The 23,928-nt window shown below is 40.7% G+C and overlaps 1 protein-coding gene across 2 annotated transcripts in view; it reads left to right on the top strand.

Moving 5' to 3' along the window:
• NBAS (NBAS subunit of NRZ tethering complex) overlaps positions 1-23,928 on the top strand; it is a 459,930-nt gene that overhangs the window by 269,309 nt on the left and 166,693 nt on the right. For both annotated transcript variants that reach the window (XM_030921163.1, XM_010354668.2), the window contains exons 41-44: positions 5,541-5,770; positions 10,828-10,938; positions 20,767-21,017; positions 22,057-22,391. In XM_030921163.1, coding sequence (XP_030777023.1) covers positions 5,541-5,770; positions 10,828-10,938; positions 20,767-21,017; positions 22,057-22,391 — 927 coding nt within the window. The remainder of the gene's footprint in view (positions 1-5,540; positions 5,771-10,827; positions 10,939-20,766; positions 21,018-22,056; positions 22,392-23,928) is intronic.

The following is a 23,928-nucleotide window of genomic DNA, read 5'->3' as shown; positions in this document are numbered from 1 at the left end:
GATTCTAAAACACTGTTATCATTAGAGAAGAAAAAACAAGCGGCTTGAAAATGCAGCTCAAATAGAATATCCATTTGAACACCTAATGGACATTTATATTTACACACACACACACACACACACACACAAAGCACATATATATGGCATGAGAGGGGGAATGTATGTGTGGAAAAATGTCTGCCTGGAACAATACAGAATGACAGCATTAAATCTATCATTGAAAATCTATCATTTGTAAAAGGACTCTAATGGCAAGTGTATTAGTTCATTCTCACACTGCTATAAAGAACTATCTGAGACTCAGTAATTTATGAAGAAAAGCGGTTTAATTGACTCATAGCTCAGGCTTTACAGGAAGCATGGCTGGAAGCCCTCAGGAAACTTACAATCATGGCAGAAAGCGAAGGGGAAGCCAGCACGTCTTACCATGGTGGAGCAGGGGAGAGAGAGCAAAGGGGGAAGTGCCACACACTTTTAAACAACCAGATCTCATGAGAACTCCATCACAAGAACAGCAAGGGGGGAAAGTCTGCCCTCATGATTCAATCACCTCCCACCAGGGCCTTCTTCAGCATGTGGGGATTACAATTCGAGATGAGATTTGGGTGGGGACACAAAGCCAGGTTATAACAACAAGTCTTACTAACATGTAGTGGGAGCTGTGTCTACATTGGTCCAATCAAGAGCCTTGTATTTTTAAGAGATGCCCCTTCCTACATACCGAATATAAAAGGATGGTTCTTATGGAGCATTATGCATGGGAGTTATAGCGCTGCTTTGTCACTTACCAGCTTAAAGGCCTTAGATAAGTTCATTCTTTTTTTTTTTGAGACGGAGTCTTGCTCTGTCGCCCAGGCTGGAGTGCAGTGGCTGGATCTCAGCTCATTGCAAGCTCCGCCTCCTGGGTTTATGCCATTCTCCTGCCTCAGCCTCCCGAGGAGCTGGGACTACAGGCACCCGCCACCTCGCCTGGCTAGTTTTTTGTTTGTATTTTTTAGTAGAGACGGGGTTTCACCAGTGTTAGCCCGGATGGTCTCGATCTCCTGACCTCGTGATCCGCCCGTCTCGGCCTCCCAAAGTGCTGGGATTACAGGCTTGAGCCACCGCGCCCGGCCTAGTTCATTCTTTATTCATCTGTAAAACAGAGATAACAGTAAGAGATGCCTGTCCTACAGGGTTGTTAGTGCAAAATGAGACTCAGTACATGTTTTAGCACTAGACGTGTTCCATCCTGAAGACTGAAATGCTAGATTTTTATCCTTAAATATCTCTTGGGAAAAGTGAATAAGTTTTTTGGACAAAGAATATGAAATAAAAATGATTCACAGAGGACTAGATAATTTGTATTTAGTGAGAAGAGATTAAAGTTGCATAAACTGTGTAGAAATCTGTTGGCTATAATGTGTGGCCTGAAATTATAATTTTTTTTTTCTGAGATCAGGATCTCAGTCTGTCCCACAGGCTGGAGTACAGTGTTGTGATCATAACTCACTGCAACTTTAAACTCCTAAGTTCAAGTGATCCTCGTGCTTCAACCTCCCTAGTAGGTAGGACTATAGGCATGCACCATTATGCTAGGCTACGTTTCATTTTCTTAATGTTTTTTTGTGGAGACATGGTCTCACTATGTTGCCCAGGCTGGTCTTAAACCTCTGGCCTCAATTGAACCTCTAGCCTCATAGAACATCCTTCTTTCTACACCTGCAGGGATTTGCAAAAATTAATTTTTTCAATGACAGAAGTCTCACACTGTCACCCAGGCTGGAGTGCCGTGGTGCAATCTCAGCTCACTGCAACCCCGCCTCCTGGGTTCATGTGACTCTCCCACCTCAGCCTCCTGAGCAGCTGGGACTACAGGTGAGTGCCACCATGCCCAGCTAATTTTTTTGGTAGTTTTAGTAGAAACGGGGTTTCTCCACGTTGGCCAGGTTGGTCTCCCACTCCTGACCTCAAGGGATCCACCTGCCTCCACCTCCCACTCTGCCTTCCAAATTGCTGGGATTACAGGTGTGAGCCACCATGCCCAGCCTCTTAATGACAGAATTCTTATACATTTTTAGGATTTCAGTCTTAGAAAGCTGATCACCTGGTGATGCTCCTTTGCTTTATATCTGAAGAAACTGAGTCCCCGTGTAATCAAGAAAGGGAATCAACTGCTCTCTCCGTGGAGTTTCCAAAACTCTTGGCTTATGATTGTGTAAGGCTGTTTATATTTGGATGCCTTCTCTGAATTGTTTATGTGTACATCTTTGTCAATCAGTAGTTTTTAATTCTTTTAGAGTAAGCTGTGTGTCCAATTTGTTTTCATAGAATAATGGAGAAAGGAGAGCTTTAAAATACCTTTGTTTTTTTTTTTTTGTTTTTTTTTAAGTACCCCATAACAAACTGTGAGGAGGATGTGCTATTAACATTCTTTTATAAGTGAGGAAACAGATAGGAGGTAACTTGTTCCAGCCTGCGTCTCTACTGAGTGGGGAAGCTGCAATATCAACCAGTACTACAGACTTCAAAGCCAGTCCAATCTGCTCCTGCTTTGACCATGTACCTGATATGTACAGGAGACTGTGCTGTGTTCTGCAGATTATGATATACACATGGTCTCTGCCCTCCAGAAGTTTTAATTTAAGAGAAGGCAATGCAAAATGAATTATACAGTAGAGGTACACTTAAACTATGATTTGTGTGTGCCTTTTAGCCAATTCCAGAATTCCTTTTATTTCTGGAGCACCTCCTTCCTGCCAGGTCTTGGTTTGTACATTTTATATATGTTGTCTCTTAGGCTTCTCACAACCATGAACGCTGTATATTATCACTGCTATTTTATAGATGAGACAGTGTAGTTCATAGTTAAGTAATTTGTACAAGGTCATTGAGCTAGTAAGCTCTGTGTGTCTGTGCTTATTTCACTGTGCCATGTCATTTTATTCATTGGCAAAAGGAGACAATACTGTATTTTTGTCACATATGAAGGTTGTATGTTGGTACTCAAAACTTTCTACAGGTTACATAAGAGCCTGTGGAAATGTTTGTAGCAATAACTGTGCTCGTTCTTCCTATACACTAATATTTTGGAGCCTTTCTCTTCACCTGGCCTTGGGATTTATTTCATGGACTGTATTAGAATACAAGGAGAATAGAAACCAGCAGGGTTCTGCCATTTAGGCTAATGAGAAGTGTAGGCCACTCTCCTAGTACATGTATTAAATCTTGGAGATACCAGAAGATAAAAAGTCAAAAATGAACGTGGAACAAAACTATGAGAAACCGTTGGGAGAACTAAGGGAGTTGGTTCTAAGAGTAGGGGATAGAAACAATAGCCTCTTAGAGAGAGGGGTGTGGAGTTATATGGAGAGATAGGTTAGATGGTTATAGCCTTTCCTTCAAGGTGTATTCAGCAAGTTCAGGCTGAAAACTTTAGCCTGAAAGCACCAGGTGAGAATATACATGAAGAAAAGCCTTCTTCATTGTTTTGCTGAACATAGATTTGGTTGTGGGGTATAAATCTGGGGCACTAGGAACTCCTTCAAGGAACAACCAAAAAGAGCTCTCCTGCCACCCTAAAACCGTGATCATTGGATATTTGGTCTTGCTCTCTCTACGACTGGGAAGGAAAGTGCAAATCAGATGAGGCATAAGAGCAGCAGGCCACGGCAGTGCACACCAGAGTGCCAAGCAGGTGAAGATGGGCCAGCTGGCCCATGAGCAGCATCCCTGCGTCAGAGAACTGCAGAGGTGGATGTGCACATGTGGAGGTTCAGGGTGGTGCCCTGAGGGGTTTGGCCAACAGATGGAAAGGGGATTTAGTTAAATGTCAGCCATAGATGCACTAAGAGCTGGGTCACGGCATCCCCTTTGCCTAAATCTGTTGCCAGGAATACTGTTTATATGCAGCTGGTTCCCAAATCACTCCCTAATTGCAGTTAGATTTGGCTTATACACTTCATTTTTCCTTCAAGCCTTAGCCATATAGGTGTTAGCACATTTTCTACCTTTTACTGGAATTTGTCTCCCTGTTTTTTGCTGCCCTCGTTATTACTGGTATGGTACCTGAGTATTTAACCTAGACATTAACTCTTTGAAGAAAACTTTGATAACACCTGCCCATTCCTGTGTATTCCCAGAGCACCCTAGGCTTAATTGTGTCACACCATTTTACAGTTGTTTGCATGACTCTCTGTCCTCATAGATTGTATTCCTGTAGGGAAGAGCCATGTCCTCTTACTGAATGACTTGTTACTTAACAGGTGCACAAGAAATATTTATTGAATGAATGAAAGATGGCCTTGTAGCTTACTATGGAATAGTTTGTATTCAAACCCAGTTCTTTTAACTTGAGGCACATATTTGTGGTTTTGAGAGTAGGACTCAGTGTATGCATAGAGGTAGGGGAAAAAATTAAATATAGTAAGATTGACTTTTACTCAAATCCATGTGCCAGAATCTAAGAAGATTTCTTTAATTGTTTTTTATCGGCACTCCCAGATTGTTCCTTAATAGGATCAAGAGAAAGAATTTCAGGCTAGGTTTGGTAATCTAGACATTGACAAATCTCCTATGCAGCTCAGAATAATGGCTTACACACTGGAAATGCTGACAGCTTACTATAATTAGCTGTGTGTTTCCGAGAACCAAAAGTAGATTCTTGGTTTTTTCCTCTAATTTGCTGATATTAAATATGTGGCATGTCTTCCCAGGAATTGGGATTGATCGAGTTAGTGCTGTTCAAGTATTAAGCTCCCTGTTAAGTAATTCCAAAATCATGGCTCAGCTCTGTAACTTCATTAACACCCAGACCAACTTTAATACAAATAAATGTGGCCAGTTAATCACTTACTCTCTTTTCCTGTCAGCTGTTGGATTCTAGGTTGTGTTCTAATTGAATGAATTTCTTGTTATTAGAGAAGCTGCTAGGAATCATAGAATAATATCCCATTGAGCCCCAAATTAGAAGAGTAAAAATTGGTTGGAAGCCTTTTTTTATGCAACTTGCACTATTTATGATTTCAGGAACAGGGTGGAGGTTTTTTCCCGAACTTATCCCTGGAGAAAATACTTTTCTCCTCAGCGGTCTAGCCATTTATAGTGAGGTTATTGAACTGCAACTTTGTTATTGAGAACACTTATTGTAGTCTACAGCAAATTTATCCAGAGGCAATGATGATGAAAATTACTTCCAGAGTGAGTTACTGTGAGTGATCAGATGGTTGGGAGACAAATCTGATGGAGGTTTATAGTAGTTGAAAGAGCAAGAATGTATTGTTTTTTAAGTGTTTGGAGGTTTTAAGGTTGAAGAAGAACAGAGCAAGAGTTCAATAAGCTGTTTTTAGGCCTAGTTCTGTGTCCTATCTTTGTGGTCTGCTACATGGGGAAAGTGCCACTTCTGCAAACTGACTTTTCAGGGCCGTTGTGAGCCTTATGAAATGGCGATAGTGTACAGAGCCAAACAGTTCCTTGCAGACATGGTCTTCTTCCTTTTGTTACTCACTTGCTCATGTTTGTATGATGTTTGTCAAATGTCTTCTTTTCCATGTCTTTCCTAGGCTGATCCCAAAGAACTAATCAAGATGGTCACCAGGCATGTGACTCGACATGGGCATGAAGCCTGGCCTGAAGACCTTGTTTCACTGACCAAGCAGTTACACTACTACAATGAACGTCTCCTGGATTTCACTCAGGCGCAGATCCTTCAGGGCCTTCGGAAGGGTGTGGACGTGCAGCGGTTTACTGCAGATGACCAGTATAAAAGGGAGACTATCCTTGGTCTGGCAGAGTAAGTGATACCCTTTGTCTCATAAGAGGATGGATTTAAACTGCAAAAGAAGAAGTTCAGCTACCAGGACTATTAATTTCAGTCCTTTGAAGTTTTACATTCATGGTTGCTATGAATAGGGCTTTCCCCAACTTCTTCTAGTCTTACGTGGGCTGTGTGCCTTCTCCAAACCAATCAGTAAATGCAGACAGCATTCCCAGCTAAAAAAGTTTCCCATGATGTTTAAATTATTAGTTAAAATAGTGATTTTTGGCTGGGTGTGGTGGCTCATGCCTGTAATCCCAGTACTTTGGGAGGCTGAGGTGGCCCAAGATCTCAAGATCCCTTGAGGCCAGGAGTTTGAGACCAGCCTGGCCAACATGGCAAAACCCCATCTCTACTAAAAATACAAAAATTAGCCAGGCATGGTAGCATATGCCTGTAATCCCAGCAACTCGGGAAGCTGAGGCATGAGAATCACTTGAACCCAGAAGGTGGAGGCTGCAGTGAGCCAAGATCATGCCACTGCACTCCACTCCAGCTTGGGCAACACAGCAAGACTCTGTCTCAAAAATACCAAATAATGATTTTTTTAAGCTTATTTTTTTAAGTTTCTATTTTTAAAAAAAAATTTCCTGTAGTTTTGATAGCCCAGTTCTAACATTATGACCACGTTAGAGGTAATAACGTGGTCGGGGCAAGAAATGGGAAGCTCAGGATGGAAATTTAAAAATAAGATTGTCCTTTGTGTCTGGCTAGAAATCTCACTTTTCAAAGCACATGGCACTTTGATTTCTTCTTCAGTATGGTCAACTAGATACAATTGACTTGTCCTTCAGGGTAACTATCTGTCCTGGTCTTCTAGAGAAAGAGAAGCCAGCTGTTTTCCCTTTAGTCCCTTCCCCCTGTCAAGAGAAGAGCAGGCCTGTTGTGAGATGATCGCTCAGTTCAAGGTCCAGGTGGAGACCTTGCTTTCTCAATGTGGAATTCCCTTTGGTTTTAGTGCTGGTGTTTGCTTTTTGTTTTAGTTGTTCAGGTCAAATGAGAAGCACTTACATGTTAGAAGTTGGGAAACTGTGTTCACCCACAACAGTTATTAAGTAGCGATGTTTTGTTTTTAAGACCATAATTTATTGAGTGCTTATCATGGGCAAGGCACTATGCAAAGTGCTCTATAAACTTTGTGTAAATGTCTTTTAATCCTCAAGGATAACCCAATGAGATAAAATGTTGTTATCCCTAGTTTATAGTTGAGAAAAATGGTGCTTAGGGATATCAAGTAACTGCCTGAGTTTCCATAGATGATGAGAATCACAGCTATGATTTTAACCTGGATCCATCGCAAAGCCTCACATCTTCACCACAGCACCGTATGCCTCCCCTACTACCCATTGCATTCTCAAGGAAGCAGTGGATGTGATTCAGTCTCTAGGCTTCCAGCCTTTGAAACTAAGGTTAAATTGTACCTACATTTGATGGTTATTTTTCTCTCCTGACAACTTACTTTAAAATAGCAAAAATAATCTTGATTGTGGGAGTGGAGTATGTTATTTTTTATCATTATCATTTAAATCCTTGAGAAGGTGGCAAACTCATCTTGGTTCTCTGTAATACTTTTATATTAGCCTGGACTTCTTTCTTATTAGAAGACACCCAAAATTCTCTTTAGAATAAGGCATGGCATAGAGAGATCAAAAGAAAAATAGCAGGAACAACCTATAGCTGGTCTCAGTTAAGAAGAGAAATATGGAATTGTTTTTCTCTTCTCCTCTGTCCTTCCGGAGGTTCATAATTTCATAACGTCATTTAGTGTCCAATTTGAAAGTGACCTGAGAGTCCAACCTTCTGACTTTTAAGAAAAGGAATCAGAACTAGAGAGCTTTAAAGAGTTGCTCAAGGTCACACAGCCAGGAGTTGAGCTTGGGTTGCTTAAGTCCAGTATGCTTTTGCTGGGGACATTTGGTAATCCTTGGTGCCATGTTCACGGTTTCTTAGAAGATGATTATCATGCAGAATAAAAACTTACAAGGCAAGGCATGCCTTATATCATCAGTTACATTTTGCTAGAGTTTTTGGCCTTTATTTTCTTTGTTAAGCATGCAGCTAGTATATGCTATTTGAAGTATGTCCTAGAGAACAAATATATGCTTTTGATAAATATATAATAGAATCTTCTGTACAATCTGTTACTTAGAAAAATATACAGCAGTGTTTGAATGGCTTCTTTAAGATGCCTCAGAGTTTCCACCAGCTTGCTGCTTTCTTCTTCTACTATGGAGTTGGGATGTCAATGTCTCGCACACAAGAATTCTTGAAGGATTCACATCCTTCCATTTGCAGCATCACCTTCACTTGTACACAGTATGACCATTCTTCCTCGTCTTTCTCACTGCATGTCCCTTTTTTTTTCTCTTCTCTTCTCTTCTCTTTTCTTTTTTCTTTTTCTTTCTTTTTTCTTGAGACGGAGTCTCGCTTTGGCGCCAGGCTATAGGGCTATGGCAGGATCTCAGCTCACCACAACCTCTGCCTCCTGGGTTGAAGTGATTATCCTGCCTCAGCCTCTCGAGTAGCTGGGACTACAGGTGCATGCCACCATGCCCGGCTAATTTTCTTTATTTTTAATAGAGACAGGGTTTCACCGTGTTAGCCAGGATGGTCTCAATCTCCTGACCTCGTGATCCACCCACCTTGGCCTCTCAAAGTGCTGGGGTTACAGGCGTGAGTCACTGCACCCAGCTGCATGTCCATTTTCATGCCATTAGTTTTCTGTAAGTGCATTGTACCTGTCCTTTACTATCTGTATGTCTTAGGGAATACATTCTCAGGGGTCAGGCAGGGTAACTGTGAAGAGGGTATAACATAATTTGGGTCCTTCCCACCTTTACCAAGAGATAAAGATATCAGCCCTTATTGAAAATGTCTTATGCCTGGCGATGTGCCATACCCCATAATAGAAAGAATTAATTAGTGATCGTCCCCTGTTCTCAAGGAATTCTCATTCTATGATGTGGAGGTAGGTAGTCAAATAAATACTTCAAGAAACAATTTCTAGGCCAGGTATGGTGGCTCACGCCTGTAATCCCAGCACTTTGGGAGGCCAGGGCGAGAGGAATGCTTGAGACCAGGAGTTCAAGACTATCCATGGCAACATAGCAAGGTCTTGTCTCTACCAAAGAAACAGAAACAAACAAACAAAAAACTAGGTGTGGTAGTATGTTCCTGTAGTCCCAGCTACTCTGGAGGCTGAGGTGGGTGGGTGGGTGGCTTGATCCTGGGAGGTGAAGACTACAATGAGCCTTGATTGTAGTACTGCACTCCAGCCTGGAAGGCAGAGAAAGACCCTGTCTTCACCAAAGAAAAAAAAAAAGAAAAAGAAAAAAAAGAATTTCTAATTGACAATGACCTAATCCATGGGTTGACAAAGTTAATCCCAGCCTTCGTCTCTTTTATAGCTCATGAACAAAGAATGATTTTAGCATTTTTTTAAGGTTTTATAGTAAAACAAAAACAAAAGCCATAAAAAGAAGACTATGCCAGAGAGACTGGCAGTAAAGCCTGAAATATTTACTATATTACCTTTCCCAGAAAACGTTTGCCAGCCCCTGGCTATGCAAGCATATAAATGCCATGGTTTCCTTAGCTTGGGGAAATACAGTCTTAGCAGAGTGACTTAATAGTAACAGATTTCTTTTCTGTCTCTGTGTTTTCACCCACACCATTCTTCCAACTAAAAATTCCATCCTACGTTTCTCTGCTGGAAAATAGGAGTCAGTCTTGCAGTAGTCTTTCTAAAAGGGCCTTTATGTGGGTGCTCGGGACTGCTTTCTTGAATTCTTTATATGCCTAGAGATTCTCAAATCTGGTGATGTCATTCCCTGGTTTAAACTTTTCACGGACTCTTCATTGTCTGGAGAATGAGACGCAGGTCCCCTAGCAGGCCTGAGGACCCAGTACGTTCCTCGCTTTGACCCTCACTTTATCTCTCGTCTCTGAGAAGCCCTCATTCTCTCAGAAGGCTCTTCTCCCTCCCACCTTCGGCTGGGTGTGTGTACAATTATCCTCCTAGTTGCAGTTCACATTGGTCACTTTCCGTTCTTGTGGAACTTCATGGTCTTCTCTTTTAGCTCTACCACCGCTGTGTTTAATTGCTGGTTCACATCTCCTGTCTTCCACTAGGCTGTGAATTCCTCAAGAAAGATGCTTGTTTGTTTTTATTTCCTAAGGAGCTAGCACAATACCTGGCATAGGGTAGAAAACATAGAAGTTTGTTAAGTGACTCATTGCGCTTTCTCAAATCTCTACCCCTAGACCAGGGATGCACTGTCTTTTGATTGTGGGCTCTGGATTCTAGTTCGTATCTGTTCAACTGCAGCACTGTGACGTTCTGACTGGACAGGTCTTGGCTGCGGGGGGCTGCCTATGCAGAATGCTTGGGATGCCTACACTGGGTGCCCAGGATGCCATGCGGGGCTGCCCATGTGCGGTGCTCGGGCTACCTCCGTGGAGTGCTCGGAATGCCCGTGCGGGGATGCCTACAGGGGTGCTCCGGATGTTTATGCAGGGATACTACCCGGGGATTCCTGGGATGCCTATGTGGGTGTCTGCGGGGTGCTCGGGATGCCTCCACAGGACTGCCTACACATGGTGCTTGGGGTGCCTACAGGGGGATGCCCACGTGGGTGCTCGGGATCCCTACTGGGGGATGCCTGTGTGGGACTATCGATGCAGAATGCTCAGCAGCACCCATGAGATGCCAGTAGTGCATCTGCCCCTTGCCCCACTTTTTATGCTCAAAATGTTTCCAGACATTGTCAAATGTCCCCTGGGGAACAACATCATGCACAGTTGAGAACTACTGGTCTAGACAAGTCCTTAGTAAATTGTAATGTACCACAGTGAAAAAGAGCATGACAATTCCTTGGAAGTACTTTTCCTGGACCACTGTGAACTGTCTTATTAAGGACCATACTGCTTGCACCCCTCTCACTGGAGAGCAGTCCTAATGAGCATTTTCGTTGCTGATTGAAGTCATGTGTTTCTCCTCTCTCCCTTCCTGGGCCTGATGGACATTTCTGCAGAACCCTAGAGGAAAGCGTCTACAACATTGCTGTGTCTCTGGCACAACGTTACAATGTCTCCCGCTGGGAAGTTTTTATGACCCATTTGGAGTTTCTCTTCACGGACAGTGGGTAAGCACACAGTTCATATATACGTTTATTTCCATGTCTTTATTTAGTCTATTTTTGAAGAATCTTGAAGAAGTTGTAAAGTACAATTTTGGTTTTCCTTTCATCTACAGTGGACTACTCTCTTGGTAAGTTCTTTCCTTATACATCTTTGATACATCTTTACCATTCATTGATGTATTCATTCAAATGTTTTTACTGAAAATTTTTTGTGTACTGGACTAAGTATTAGTCACTAGGGTTACAAGGATGAGCAAAAGCAGACATCCTAGCTGTCTTGGAACTTAGAGCCTACAGTGGGAGACAGATGGTAATTGAATAATGACATAAGCAAATGTGAAATTAAAACTCTGAAAAGTACTGTATAATAGAGCTCAATTAGAGGGTTTGGCATAGTTAGCAAAGGCTTTTCCCAGGAAGTAACACTTAAGCAGGACTTAAATATTGGGTTGGAGTTAACTACACAAGTCGAAGGGAACCGTTTTCTAGGTAGACAATACAGTAAGTTCAAAGGCCCTTTGATTAGGAACAGACGGACAGTGTTGGTGAGGTGCAAGGATTCGTGTAGAACATGGTGTGAGATGAGACTGGGGCAAGGCATAGGAGCCAGGCTGTACGGCAAGATTATGGAGGCCCTAGCAAGGGCTTTTGACTTCTTCCTGAGAATAATAAATAGAAGGCTAGGATAATAGAAGGTTAGTTAAGGATTCTGGTGAACAAGGACGTAATATGACCAGATTTTGCATTTCTATAAGATCACTTTGGCTACTGTGTTGAAAGATTTTAGGAAAGTTAGGGTGGACATATGTAGACCAGTTAGGGAGCTATTATGGTAACAGACGGCATGACAAGTGACCATTGCTTGGAGTAGGGATTTGAGGTACAGAAAGGGAGGCCGGAATGGGTTTTAGAGATACTTACAAGGTGAAATAGATAATACTTAATATATTGGTTAATAAGGATAAACTAGATATGAGGGTGAGTAAAAGGGGAGGTGTCGCGATGCACCTCTAGGTTCTTTCTTGTTCACCTGCTAGATGGTGGCATTACTCAGTGAGATAGGAAGCACCCAGTGAGGTAAGGTATTTTGAGGGGAGTGTGAGGAAAAGGCAAGAGAGGTCGGGCACCATGGCTCACGCCTGTAATCCCAACTCTTTGAGAGGCCATAACAGGTAGATCACTTAAGGTCAGGAGTTTGAGACCAGCCTGGCCAACATGGAGAAACCGTGTCTCTACTAAAAATACAAAAATTAGCTGGGCATGGTGGCAGGCTGCTCTTTAATCCCAGCTACTCGGGAGGTTGAGGCAAGAGAATAGCTTGAACCTGGGAGGTGGAGGTTGCAGTGAGCAGAGATCATGCCATTGCACTCCAACCTAGGCCACAGAGCACAAGACTCTGTCTCCAAGGAAAAAAAAAAAAAAAGGAAAGAAAAAATAGACAAGGGAATGAGGAAATTAAACACACTGAAACAGTCAAGAGAAAAGGCCAAGTCAGCAGTTGGATCTTACAGACCTGGGGTTCAAATGGAGCTAGAAATACTAACTGGGGAGTCATAAGCACATAGATGAGAAATAAGTGATGTTGTAGATGTGCTTGGGGAAGGAACAAAGAATGAGGAAAGGAGAAAGCTTGCGGCAGTGCTTGAACTCTTCCACATTTGAAATGGTAGAGGAAGAGCTGCTAACAAAAGGGTCAGAAAGAGAGCAGCAGGAAAGGTAGATAAGAGGGAAAACAGGAATCTTATTTTAGGGAAGCCATGGGAAGAAAGAGTTTAAAGAAGGGGAATGAGTATTGAGTGGGGTGAAATCCTGCTGAATGGCCAAGAAATGCTGTTTTTAGCACCTTTAGTTTTTATTAAACACTTAAAAATTTTAACATTTCCTTTTTAAGTATTAAATTGCTACATGGGAGATAATGTTATCTATGATAAATATTCCATGGATGTCATCATTTTTGAGGCACAGTAATATGTTCAAATACATATTTCTTATGATTGACATTTAAAAATATCCTGGCATTTTATTAAATATCTTTTTTCTTTCATTGAATGTTATGTAAAAGGGTGTTGTATCTGTATAAACAGGATGCTTCCTTGGTCTCTGAATATATTATACATTATCAGGCAATCGAGTGATGTGCAAGACTGTTCCTGGCATATCATTATACCTGATAGCACTGTGATTATGCAGATGCACAGCAATTACAAAAGCAGGAAATCATTACTTCCTGGCATCATCACTTGTGAGTGGCAAAGCCCTTAATATTGATTTAGTAATTGGTGTTAGGTGCTGCCTGTTCTTTACTTAAAAGGCAGCTGTTTGCCTTACTATTTAATCTAACTTGGTAACATAGAAATCAGCCTTGTTAATACAATAGAAATCGCCCAACATTTATTTATTGAGTGAATGTCACTGGGAAGTTACAAGAGAAATAATGTTGTTTGTTTTAGGGTTTTGTTTTACTGTTCCTTTAAAAAGTAATTTTTTTCCCCTGTAAAGTTCTTTTTCTCATAATTGTACGTTCCCCTTCATCCTGGTTGATTTTGGAGGTATCACCTGCATCAGCACATTTGCGGATACGTGTACACAGAGAGGGTTGGGTGAAATACCATTATACAGCAGATGAATGGTAAGCCTTAAAATCAAAATAGCTAGATCAAACAAATCCTATTGGTGTCACTTCTAGGTGTGTGTCCATGGGCAAGATAATTCGCTTCTCTGAAGCTCATTTTCCTCCACTTTAAGCAAGGAGTAATACAAATTAAATTATTTTATGGTAAAATAACCTGTAGTACCTGACACATGATCACAACTTCATTAATGGAAGTTTTTCCTGGAATTTCACTCTTGTCAGAGAGAATTCTCATAAACACATATGTTTTTGAGTTGCCGGACTTTTTTTTCCCCCATTTCCTGCCGTTTTGTTTTGTTTTGTTTGAATGTCCTGCTAGTTTTAAATAGCAGTGATGGCTTTGGGTAGCCACGAATGCCTAGAATCACTTCCAACTAGCAGACACTGGCTCTCTCAGCCTCTTGGTTCCACTGGGGCATGTTGAGCCCCCCAGACTCAAGGCTGCTTTGTCACTCATTACAGACTTAGTAGCCATCTTCATCTCTGGGCTATTCCAGACATGTCGGTGGATTTTTATAGACAATAGTAACTACCAGAGTACCTGTGGCCTATTGATAACAGCGTGGGTTTTGTAGTCAGATCAAGTTTCCAGATCCAAGTCTACTGCCCATAGCCACCAACCATGTAGCCTAGACCATGTTTCTTAATCCTCTTGAGTCGCTGTTTTCTAGGTTACAAGGATCATTATCCTCCCCTTAGAGGGTTGTGAAGATTAGAGAAAATCTGTGGAAAGTGTATAACCGAGTAGCTCTTTTAAATTTGTATTAGTCCATTCTCATGCTGCTATGAAGAAATACCTGAGATTGGGTAATTTATAAAGAAAAGAGGTTTCATTGACTCAGTTCCACATGGCTGGGAAGGCCTCAGAAAACTTACAATCATGGTGAAAGATGAAGGGGCAGGGAGGCAGGAAGGAGAAGTGCCAAGCAAATGGAGAAAAGCCCCTTATACAACCATCAGATCTCATGAGAACTCACTGTCATGAGAACAGCATGGGGGTAACCATCCTTATGATTCAGTTACCTCCCAACGGTTTCCTCCCACAACATGTGGGGATTATGGGAACTATAATTTAAGATGAGATTTGGGTGGGGACGCAACCAAACTCTATCAAGGCTATTATGATTTTTTTGTGTTATTCTTGTTAATTCTGCTGATTTGATTAGTACCTTTCAGTTTTGGACGCAGGGTCATTTTGAAATGCAGAGGCTGCTTCTGGCTGATGTAATAGTACTACATTTATTCATCAAATGTTGTTATTATTACTTAGTATCTTTGTATTCCAAGCATAATGTTAAGTGCTGAACAAGACAGACACATCCTTGCCCTAATGGAGCTTATATTCTAATAGGGAACCCTCCTCCATCACCCTGACCCCCACAAAAGCTACTGAAAAGCAAGTTACATGTTGTAGTAAGTACCACAAAGGAAATGCACACGAAGTAGGCCTTCCAAGGGGAAGGCCTCTCTTGGATGTGAAGAGGAAGGAGCTGACTACTGAAGAGGAATGGAGAAAAGGGCATTCCAGACCATGAGAAAAGAAGGCCTGGACAGTTCTTGTGTTTTTGAGTAACTAAAGAAAGATCATTGTGGCTGGGATAGAGTAAGCAAGGGAGAACTAAATTGAGGACAGAATATGTCTTTATACTGCCAGACTTGGTAACACCTTTCATCTTTTCCCTTCTTATTTAGACAGCAGATTTCAAGGCCAAACATCCTATGCTTTGGTTTCACTCTAATATCTACTTTTTGGTCACTCAAGTGGTTGTACAAGTGATTTATCTTGGTTGCCAGAGGTCATAATACCACCTTCTTCAATGTTGGTTAGCTTACTATTGTTTCCTTCAGACACATGGGAGGGGTCCCAGGTCATCGGGACTCTGAATGTGTTGTGCTCCTTACCAGAGGTGATTTCATATTCTCTGGTACGATTATTGGTCCCAGATGCAACAATGGGTAAGAACAAGGTCTGTCTGAGTAGAGATGAGTAAACTATAATGCATCTGCCTTACCTTTTTCTGAATTGAAACAGAAGATAGAATTTCTGCCTGAAGGTTACTGTTGTTCATGTGGGTTTGTGTCCAGGTTGCTACCCTGTAAAGAATTCTAAATTCTGGCCTTTATGTCCCATGGCACCCGGTCCCATCAACTGCCAAGGGCTGAGGAGTGCAGGCGCCGCTCGGGACTGGCAGGCAGCTCCACCTGCAGCCCTGGTGCAGGATCCACTAGGTGAAGGCACCTGGGCTCCTGAGTCTGGTGGGGACTTGGGGAATTTTTATGTCTAGGAAAGGGATCATAAACGCACCAATCAGCACTCTGTGTCTAGCTCAGGGTTTGTAAATCCACCAATCAGTACTCTGTATCCAGCTAACCTAGTGGGGACTTAGAGAACTTTTATGTCTAGCTCTCTGTGTCTAGCTAAAGGATTGTAAACTCACCAATCAGCACTCTGGGTCTATCTAGCTCAGGGTTTGTAAATACGCCAATCAGTATTCTGTATCTAGCTAACCTAGAGGGGACTTGGAGAACTTCTATGTCTAGCTAGAGGATTGTAAATGCACCAATCAGCACTCGGTCAAAAGGAACCAATCAGTTCTCTGTAAAATGGACCAATCAGCCCTCTGGAAAATGGACCGATCAGCAGGATGTGGGTGGGGCCAGATAAGGGAATAAAAGCAGGCTTGCCCAGCCGGCTGGCGACTGTCCTTTGGGGTCCCCTTCAGTAGTGTGGATGGTTTGTATTTTCACTCTTTGCAATAACTCTTGCTGCTGCTCACTCTTTGGGTCCACGCTGCCTTTATGAGCTGTAACACTTACTGGGAAGGTCTGCAGGTTCACTTCTGTTAGCGAGACCCAAACCCACCAGAAGGAAGAAGCTCCAGACACATCTGAACGTCTGAAGGAACAAACTCCGGACACCCCATCTTTAAGAACTGTAACACTCACCGCGAGGGTCCGTGGCTTCATTCTTGAAGTCAGCGAGACCAAGAACCCACCAATTCCAGACACAATGTGAAGTATATATATAGACAAGTTAGAATTGACATTCTATGAGAAATTAAAAGGCTTTAGGGATACCAGGTTGTCCTTACAGAAGAGACAAAGCCTATTCGTATGACCTTCAACATTCTCACTCTGTTGCTGTCGTAAAACATTTCATAAAGGAACTACTGAATATCAGCATGATGAGAAATAGACTCTAAGATACTCTTTATTGATTCTTTCATTGACTCCCTGGGTATTCTTGAAAAGTTAGTTAAATTCCGTTCTTCAGTTTGCAGACACTTGGCCAAAATGTTGGCAAAACTAAAAAATGCCATGATTGTCTTGACCACATTTTCTTTGAGTAATCACATATTCAGCTGTCAGGCAGCATTATGGATCAAGTCTGGTACATCAAGATCATCCTGAGGCATTTGTGTGCTAAGTTATTGGATTGACTTCCTCAGGCAGGAGCAGTTGTGATTTGGAGGGCAGAATGTCTTGTTGCTCAGTAGTCAGTGGTGAGGCCACTGTTCACCAGCAGTGATGGTTATTCACCTGGATTCATAGATCTTCATGCTTTTAGGGTTAGTCTTTGGGGAAAATGCTTACAAGCCACTGCAGCTGAACTGTGCCCAACATAAAATTTCAGTGTGAAAATATCAGCTTCATTGCTTTATTGAGTAGAAGCAGAAAGCCGAACTTGAAAGACCCAACTCGGAATCAGTCTCCATCTCTTACTAGTTGTGTGATTTTTGTCTGAGCCTCAGCTTCCTTGAGAGAATAGGAATATTTAGATCTTTTGCAGAGGGTTATTATGAGTGTTAATGAGGTAATAGAAACAAGAGTGCTGGTAGGTTATCTGTACATTTTCACTTCCAGCCCTTTCTCATCCTCTTTATTCTCTCTTCCTCCTTTCCCAGCAGCCTTCTCCCTTCTCCCATTCACCTTCTTCCTTCTTGCCTCCTCTTTCCTCTTTCCTTCTAAGTACTCCCTTCAGTGAGCTAATGAATTTTTGTAATCACTCAGTCTCAGCTGAGTAAAGAAAAATGTGTTTAAATAAATTTGTTTTTCTTATACAAATAAAAGTCCTTTCAATACATGATGTTCTTGAATCACATTTTTGGGTGACTGACATCTGGAAGCCATTACAGAACACCTTATTCATGAGATTAGTACTACTAATTTATTTCTGTGCATTGAGTACAACTAATGCTGGCTTCTTCTGTTAATCGCTGAAAGTTAAATATGCACTATGTATATAAGCTGCTTTTTAACTAAAACTTGGTTCAGGAAAAATCACTTAAGCAGGTTTGAAGGGTAATCATTAATTTGACTAGTGAAAAGACCACAGTGGTTTCATGGTGTTTCTTTCTACTCTTTTAAATATGGGTTCTTTGGAATTTTTTTCTAAACAAAGATTTCAAAGAAAGATTTCCCTTTTCTGGTTCCAAAGGGAAGATAACAGCTTCTTTCAATGGAAATGATTAAAATGAGTTATTTATTACTGGCATCTATAAAAGATCTTGGCACCTTGTAATTTACTGAAAAGGGACGTTTGGGTATTTATCATGTGTCAGTAAAGGTATTCCAGTATCTGTCTTGACAAGATAATTAGGTAAAATTGCACAGCAGGCAAACTAAATTGTAGGCACAGAAGAATAAGTGAGTGGGCAAGAGGGAAAGTAGTGTGGATGGAGAGAGACTATATTCATGATCAAGTCAAACACAGATGAACTAAAGCTGTTATGATATAGTCATTGTCCATTTTGTAGATGAGTCTGTCTTGAATACTTGGTTTATCAAGGTGTTACGAATGAAGTATGACGGGAGAACTCTTTTTGGTTATTGCTGCTGGGAGAGAGAACTCATATCTGTGTTGCAGAAAGAATCCTGGTTTTGAAGCAGTTGTTGACACGGGTGCTTGACCTTGATGGTTGCTTTGTGATGTCCTGAGCAGTTGTGTATTTTGAGTTCAGACAAATCTGGACTCTTTGTCTTAGACAAGTCATATAACCTCTCTAAATGACAGTTTCTCATCTGTAAGTTGATAATTACCCAACTTTAACTTAGCAAGAAAGTAATCAGCATGATAAATACAAATTTGTTTTCTCTCCTCCGTTTGGCATGTTGTTCTGCCTGCAAATCTTTGTCAATAAGATTCCTTTTATTGTGACTACACAGTTTCTTATTTATTTCCTTACTACATTGTTTTCAGACTTCATTTTGCAAATTATGAAGGAACGTCAGAAATTCTGTGATTCACTGTCCCATACTACTGTGTGTACACTACCTTTCAGAGATGATGGTATTCTTTGAATAGTCATAGTATCAAGAATATTTTCGACCACCCGGCTATTTATATTCACTGTTCCGTGTACAGGCCCTTTTGCTTTCTTGATACTTTTGTTCACATTATTTCTGCTTAATTTCTTCCTACAATGCCAAATTCAAGTGCTTCTTTCACTAAGCCTTCCATTATCATTGATTTCTACATCCTCTGCAGTCACAGCTTTTAGTGATCTTCTCTTAATTGGACTATAATTGTGTGCCCTTTGTCAGGTGATACTGTTGTTTTGCATCATTATTTAACTGTAAGTATTTATAACTCAACTGGATTTTCAAACTTGGATGGGAGCTCTATGCTGTAAGTCTATGTCCTCCCCAGTGCTGAGCACAGTGCCTTCTACTTAGAGGACACCAAAGCTTTTGCTCATCCACTCATCTATTTGGCATTCACAAGACATATATTGAATGTTTCCCTTGTGCCACACACTGGTTCTTAGTATTGAGAAACTAGAGATTCAGATGATGTAATAAGGTCTATGCCATCAAGCAGCACAGTCTAGTAAGGGAGATAGACAAGGTAATAAGTAGTTAAAATACGTTATAAATAATAGAATAGAAGGATATTCAGCACATGCAGTAGCTCAGAGGAGGCAGTGAGAGAAATTTTTATAGACTGGGGACATATTTATAGATAGAGATATTCTTGTAAATGTTTGCACTATGTCTGAATGGAAAAATAAGGTTTTTCTTGAAGCAAAAGTAAAAAGACCAGTTTTTAAAAATTACTTGATGCTTTGACTTCATAGATTACCCTTTTTATCCCAAGTGTTGTCACATTCTCCTGAAAGTTTTAAAGCATGATTTATACTAACTTTATCTACATAAACCAAAAACATGTCTTTTGCACTTTCAATAAACAAATTGTCATATTTCAGAGGAGCTGCTTTAGAACTTTTTGAAGCCTAACTTTGTTGCTGCCCAAGGTCTCACTTACTGCCCTCAGATGCTTCCATTGCTGCTTCCAAGAACCCTAGAACCTGCGCATTTCTGTGAGTGCAGGACTGCCTGAAGGACTCTTAAATTAGGGAGTGTGAAACTCATCATGTAAGGGGCGTTGAGATTATACTAGCCCAGAGGTTCTTTCCAGATTCTGTCCAGGGAGAAGCGCAAGACCAAAATTAACCCCCTCCTTTCCCCTTATAAAAGTACAAACCAATCAACCAAGCAAAAATACCTTAAGTTTTCTTTTCCCAAGAGTTTAACCTTAAACGACTTTTTAAAATTAGATTACAAAGACATCTAAGTTAGGATGAAAATATTAAGATATGTGTTTTATTTAAGTAATATTACTGCAGATAACCCAAGTGAAAGTTTAATTATCCCTTTTTTTCTATTTTTCTTTTATCTGAACACAGCATAAAATTTGGGTTTATTGAATATTCATTCAAGACTCTTGCATGTAAATCTTAAGCCTGAAAGTTTAGGGTTTTTTCTGTATCATTTCCTAAATTCCTGAAACAATAAGCCTGTTTCTGTTTCTGTGAAGAAGCATAGATTTTAAACCCTTTTTATGACATGAATACATGATTAAGAGTGGACGCTGACAGATGTTAGTTTATTTCCTAGCTGGGAAACATCAGACAACTTTCCCAACTTCTGGAACTTGAAGTGTAAAGCCTACTTCACAGGGTTGCTGTAGACCCCTATGAGATAACGTGATGAATGTGTAGTCAGTTAAATGTTAGTAGGCATCTAACACATTTGTTTCCCTTTATTCAGGCTGATTGGGTTCTGATGATGGTTCACTGTCTTTGAGTAGGCAGGAAGAAGGGAGCTATAAGAAGTAGTGTTTCTTCCTTGGTTAAAAAAAAAATCACTTTAATAAAGGAAAAAAATCTTAACACAGTTCCTTTGGCTCTTAATTTCAGTTTGTCCACACCAGAAATTGAAAATAGAGCCCAAGACCTTCATCTCTTTGAGACTTTGAAGACTGATCCGGAAGCCTTTCACCAGCACATGGTCAAGTATATTTACCCCACTCTTGGTGGCTTTGATCACGAAAGGCTGCTGTATTATTTCAGTCTTCTGGAAAACTGTGGTTGTGCAGATTTGGGGAACTACGCCATTAAACCAGAAACCCACATTCGGCTGCTGAAGAAGTTTAAGGTTGTTGCATCAGGTAGGATGATTGTTTCCCTGCTTGAATTCATTCTTTTAAATTAAATCTGGGGATTAATTTTCTGTACACAATCCTGTTCATGCATTGTGGTTGGCAGAGCTCTGAAACCACAGAATTTTGAAGCTAATTGACTTTAGTTATTATCTTTCCAACTCTTTCACTTATGGTTGAGGGAATTAAATACCAGAAAAAGTAAGAAACCTATTGAAAGTTGCACAGTGACTTATGGTAGACCTGGTACTAAAATCCAAAGTTTTGGACTTCCGCTCCAGGATTTTTCACTACTCCCATTGGTTATATTTTATGTATATAAAAGGCAAGGCCAAGACACCTTATAATAGGCAGTTCAGCAGAATTTCATTCCACTGGAGCCTATATGATTAAAATATGCACGGAACACTTAAAATAAGAGCCTTCGAATTTTTGTTAAATTGTGGAAATCTTTAGAATGGTCTTTATGCTCATAACTAAGAAATTAAACCCCTTAAAACCTCTTAAACTTTTATACTTTAATTTGCAAGGCACATTCAAATCTATGTTTGTTTGATATTCATAATAATCGGAAGAGTTCCCTTCAGTTTATCAGTTGTTTTCTGAATAATCAAATGAGACATTGGCCTAGACACAGAGGATAAGGGAATAAGATTCAATCCTTGCCTTCAAATAACTAGTGAAATGCCAGATAAATAACAAAGGAATGTAATGCAGTTTGGTGAATGCACTGATAGAAGGAAGCATAGGTGCTGCAGGGGATTCCAAAGGCATGGAGATATTGTCATCTCTAGTGTATAAACAAGGAAATGGAGGCACACAGAAGATGAATGGCCAATCTGGGGGATCGCACAGCCAAATAAGTTTCGGGCTGTGACTGGAACTCAGATCTCCTGATCTTTCTAATAGAAAACCTCAACTAGCTACTATAGCTAAGTTGATAAATCTTTGCATTCAGACATACAGAGGGCTATGTGTGTGTGTTTGAAAGTGCCTATATATTTACATTGGAGTGAACCGCTTACCTACTTTCTTTTTTTTCTGCTAGGTCTTAATTACAAAAAGCTGACAGATGAAAACATGAGTCCTCTTGAAGCATTGGAGCCAGTTCTTTCAAGTCAAAATATTTTATCTATTTCCAAACTTGTTCCCAAAATCCCTGAAAAGGATGGACAGATGCTTTCCCCAAGCTCTCTGTACACCATCTGGTTACAGAAGTTGTTTTGGACTGGAGATCCTCATCTCATTAAACAAGTCCCAGGCTCTTCACCAGAGTGGCTTCATTCCTATGATGTCTGCGTGAAGTACTTTGATCGTCTCCACCCAGGTGACCTCATCACTGTGGTAGATGCAGTTACGTTTTCTCCAAAAGCTGTGACCAAGGTAAACAAAAAGATATTTGAAAGTGGTTTGAGCACATTAGAAGAAATGAAAATTGCTCCTATGTTCTGTAGATTTTATTTTTATTTCCTTTCTTGAAATGGAAAATAATTACATGTTGGCTTTTAAAAAAGTTTTTATTTGCTGTGAAGGAGGCATTTTAATTGGGAAGTTGTTTTTCTCTATTACAGATGTAAAAATATGCTAAAATAGAGATGACTCTTCTCATTTACATGTATACTTAATACATGCTACAGTTCTCATGTCACTTTATAGTAAATATGCCATTCTGTTCTTTCCAGTTGACAAATGTAAAGGAGCTCCAGTGCCCAGCCCAGATTACCTGCATTGGAAACCAGGCTAATAACTTAGCTTGGGTTAACCTGAGTCTTTAAAAAAGTTATTGGCTGGACGTAGTGGCTCAAGCCTGTAATCCCAGCACTTTGGGAGGCCAAGGCAAGCGGATTACCTGAGGTCAGGAGTTTGAGACCAGCTTGGCCAACATGGCAAAACCCCGTCTCTACTGAAAAAAACAAAAACAAAAAAACACCAAAAAAAAGAAAAATTACCTGGGCATGGTGGCATGCAGCTGTAGTCCCAGCTACTCAGGAGGCTGAGGCAGGAGAATCTCTGGAACCCAGGAAACGGAGGTTGCAGTGAGCTGAGATCATGCCACTACACTCCAGCCTGGGCGACAGAGCAAGACTCTGTCTCAAAAAAATAAAAACATAAAAAATTAAAAATATAAAAGTTATTATTCATATCACGCAGTATGTAACTTGATGATAGAATTATCAAAGAAAGTGCGTATTGCATTTTCTGATGTCTCCCCCATGCTCAGTGTGGTGCGCTTTGACTGGATCTTAATACCTGCACTCAGTCCCTCAGCAATGTGTAGCCTCACTCAGAATAGATAATGTGGATTTTCCTCCTCCCCTTTCCTGTCCCCACACCCAGACACCGCTGCTAAACAAATGGACATTTTTCACTATTTGAACTCTGGGCATATCTCTCTCCTGGAAAATCTTAGCCTTTGGACTCAACTGCTGAACTCTGTTGCCTTTGGAGCTCCTATTTGATTTTCTCTCTTGCCGTTTTTGCTGTTGCCTTCTCCTTCCCTGCAAGTCACCAAGTCTGCCCAGTACCCTATCCCAAAGATTGTTATTTTAATTAGTGTTATCCTGGAAATAGACTGTAAAGGCCAAGAATTGCAAATCATTCATTTGGAGGTTGGCACAGGCAGAGGTTCCAACTTCTGTGAAGAATGCTAGTTTTAACCAAATCACTAGATTAATAGTTGTGGATAACCAAGTACTTCTTTATTTTCTTGTTATTGCAACCCTAGTAATGTATCTTGGTTTTAAATTTCACAACCACTGCTATGAAAAGGAGATAATCGTTTTTGTTGGTTTTGAAGAGAAAAATAAGGATGATTTTAAAAGACAAGAGCATCATGTATTTGAAAAGAATATGTTTAGAGACATATAAACCTGGCTTCGAACTCTGAACCCATCACTTATCAGCTGTGTGGTTTAGCTTC

This window comes from Rhinopithecus roxellana, chromosome 17 (genome assembly GCF_007565055.1).
Source record: "Rhinopithecus roxellana isolate Shanxi Qingling chromosome 17, ASM756505v1, whole genome shotgun sequence".
Lineage (NCBI taxonomy): Eukaryota > Metazoa > Chordata > Mammalia > Primates > Cercopithecidae > Rhinopithecus > Rhinopithecus roxellana.
This window is presented reverse-complemented; position numbering and strand designations above follow the sequence as displayed.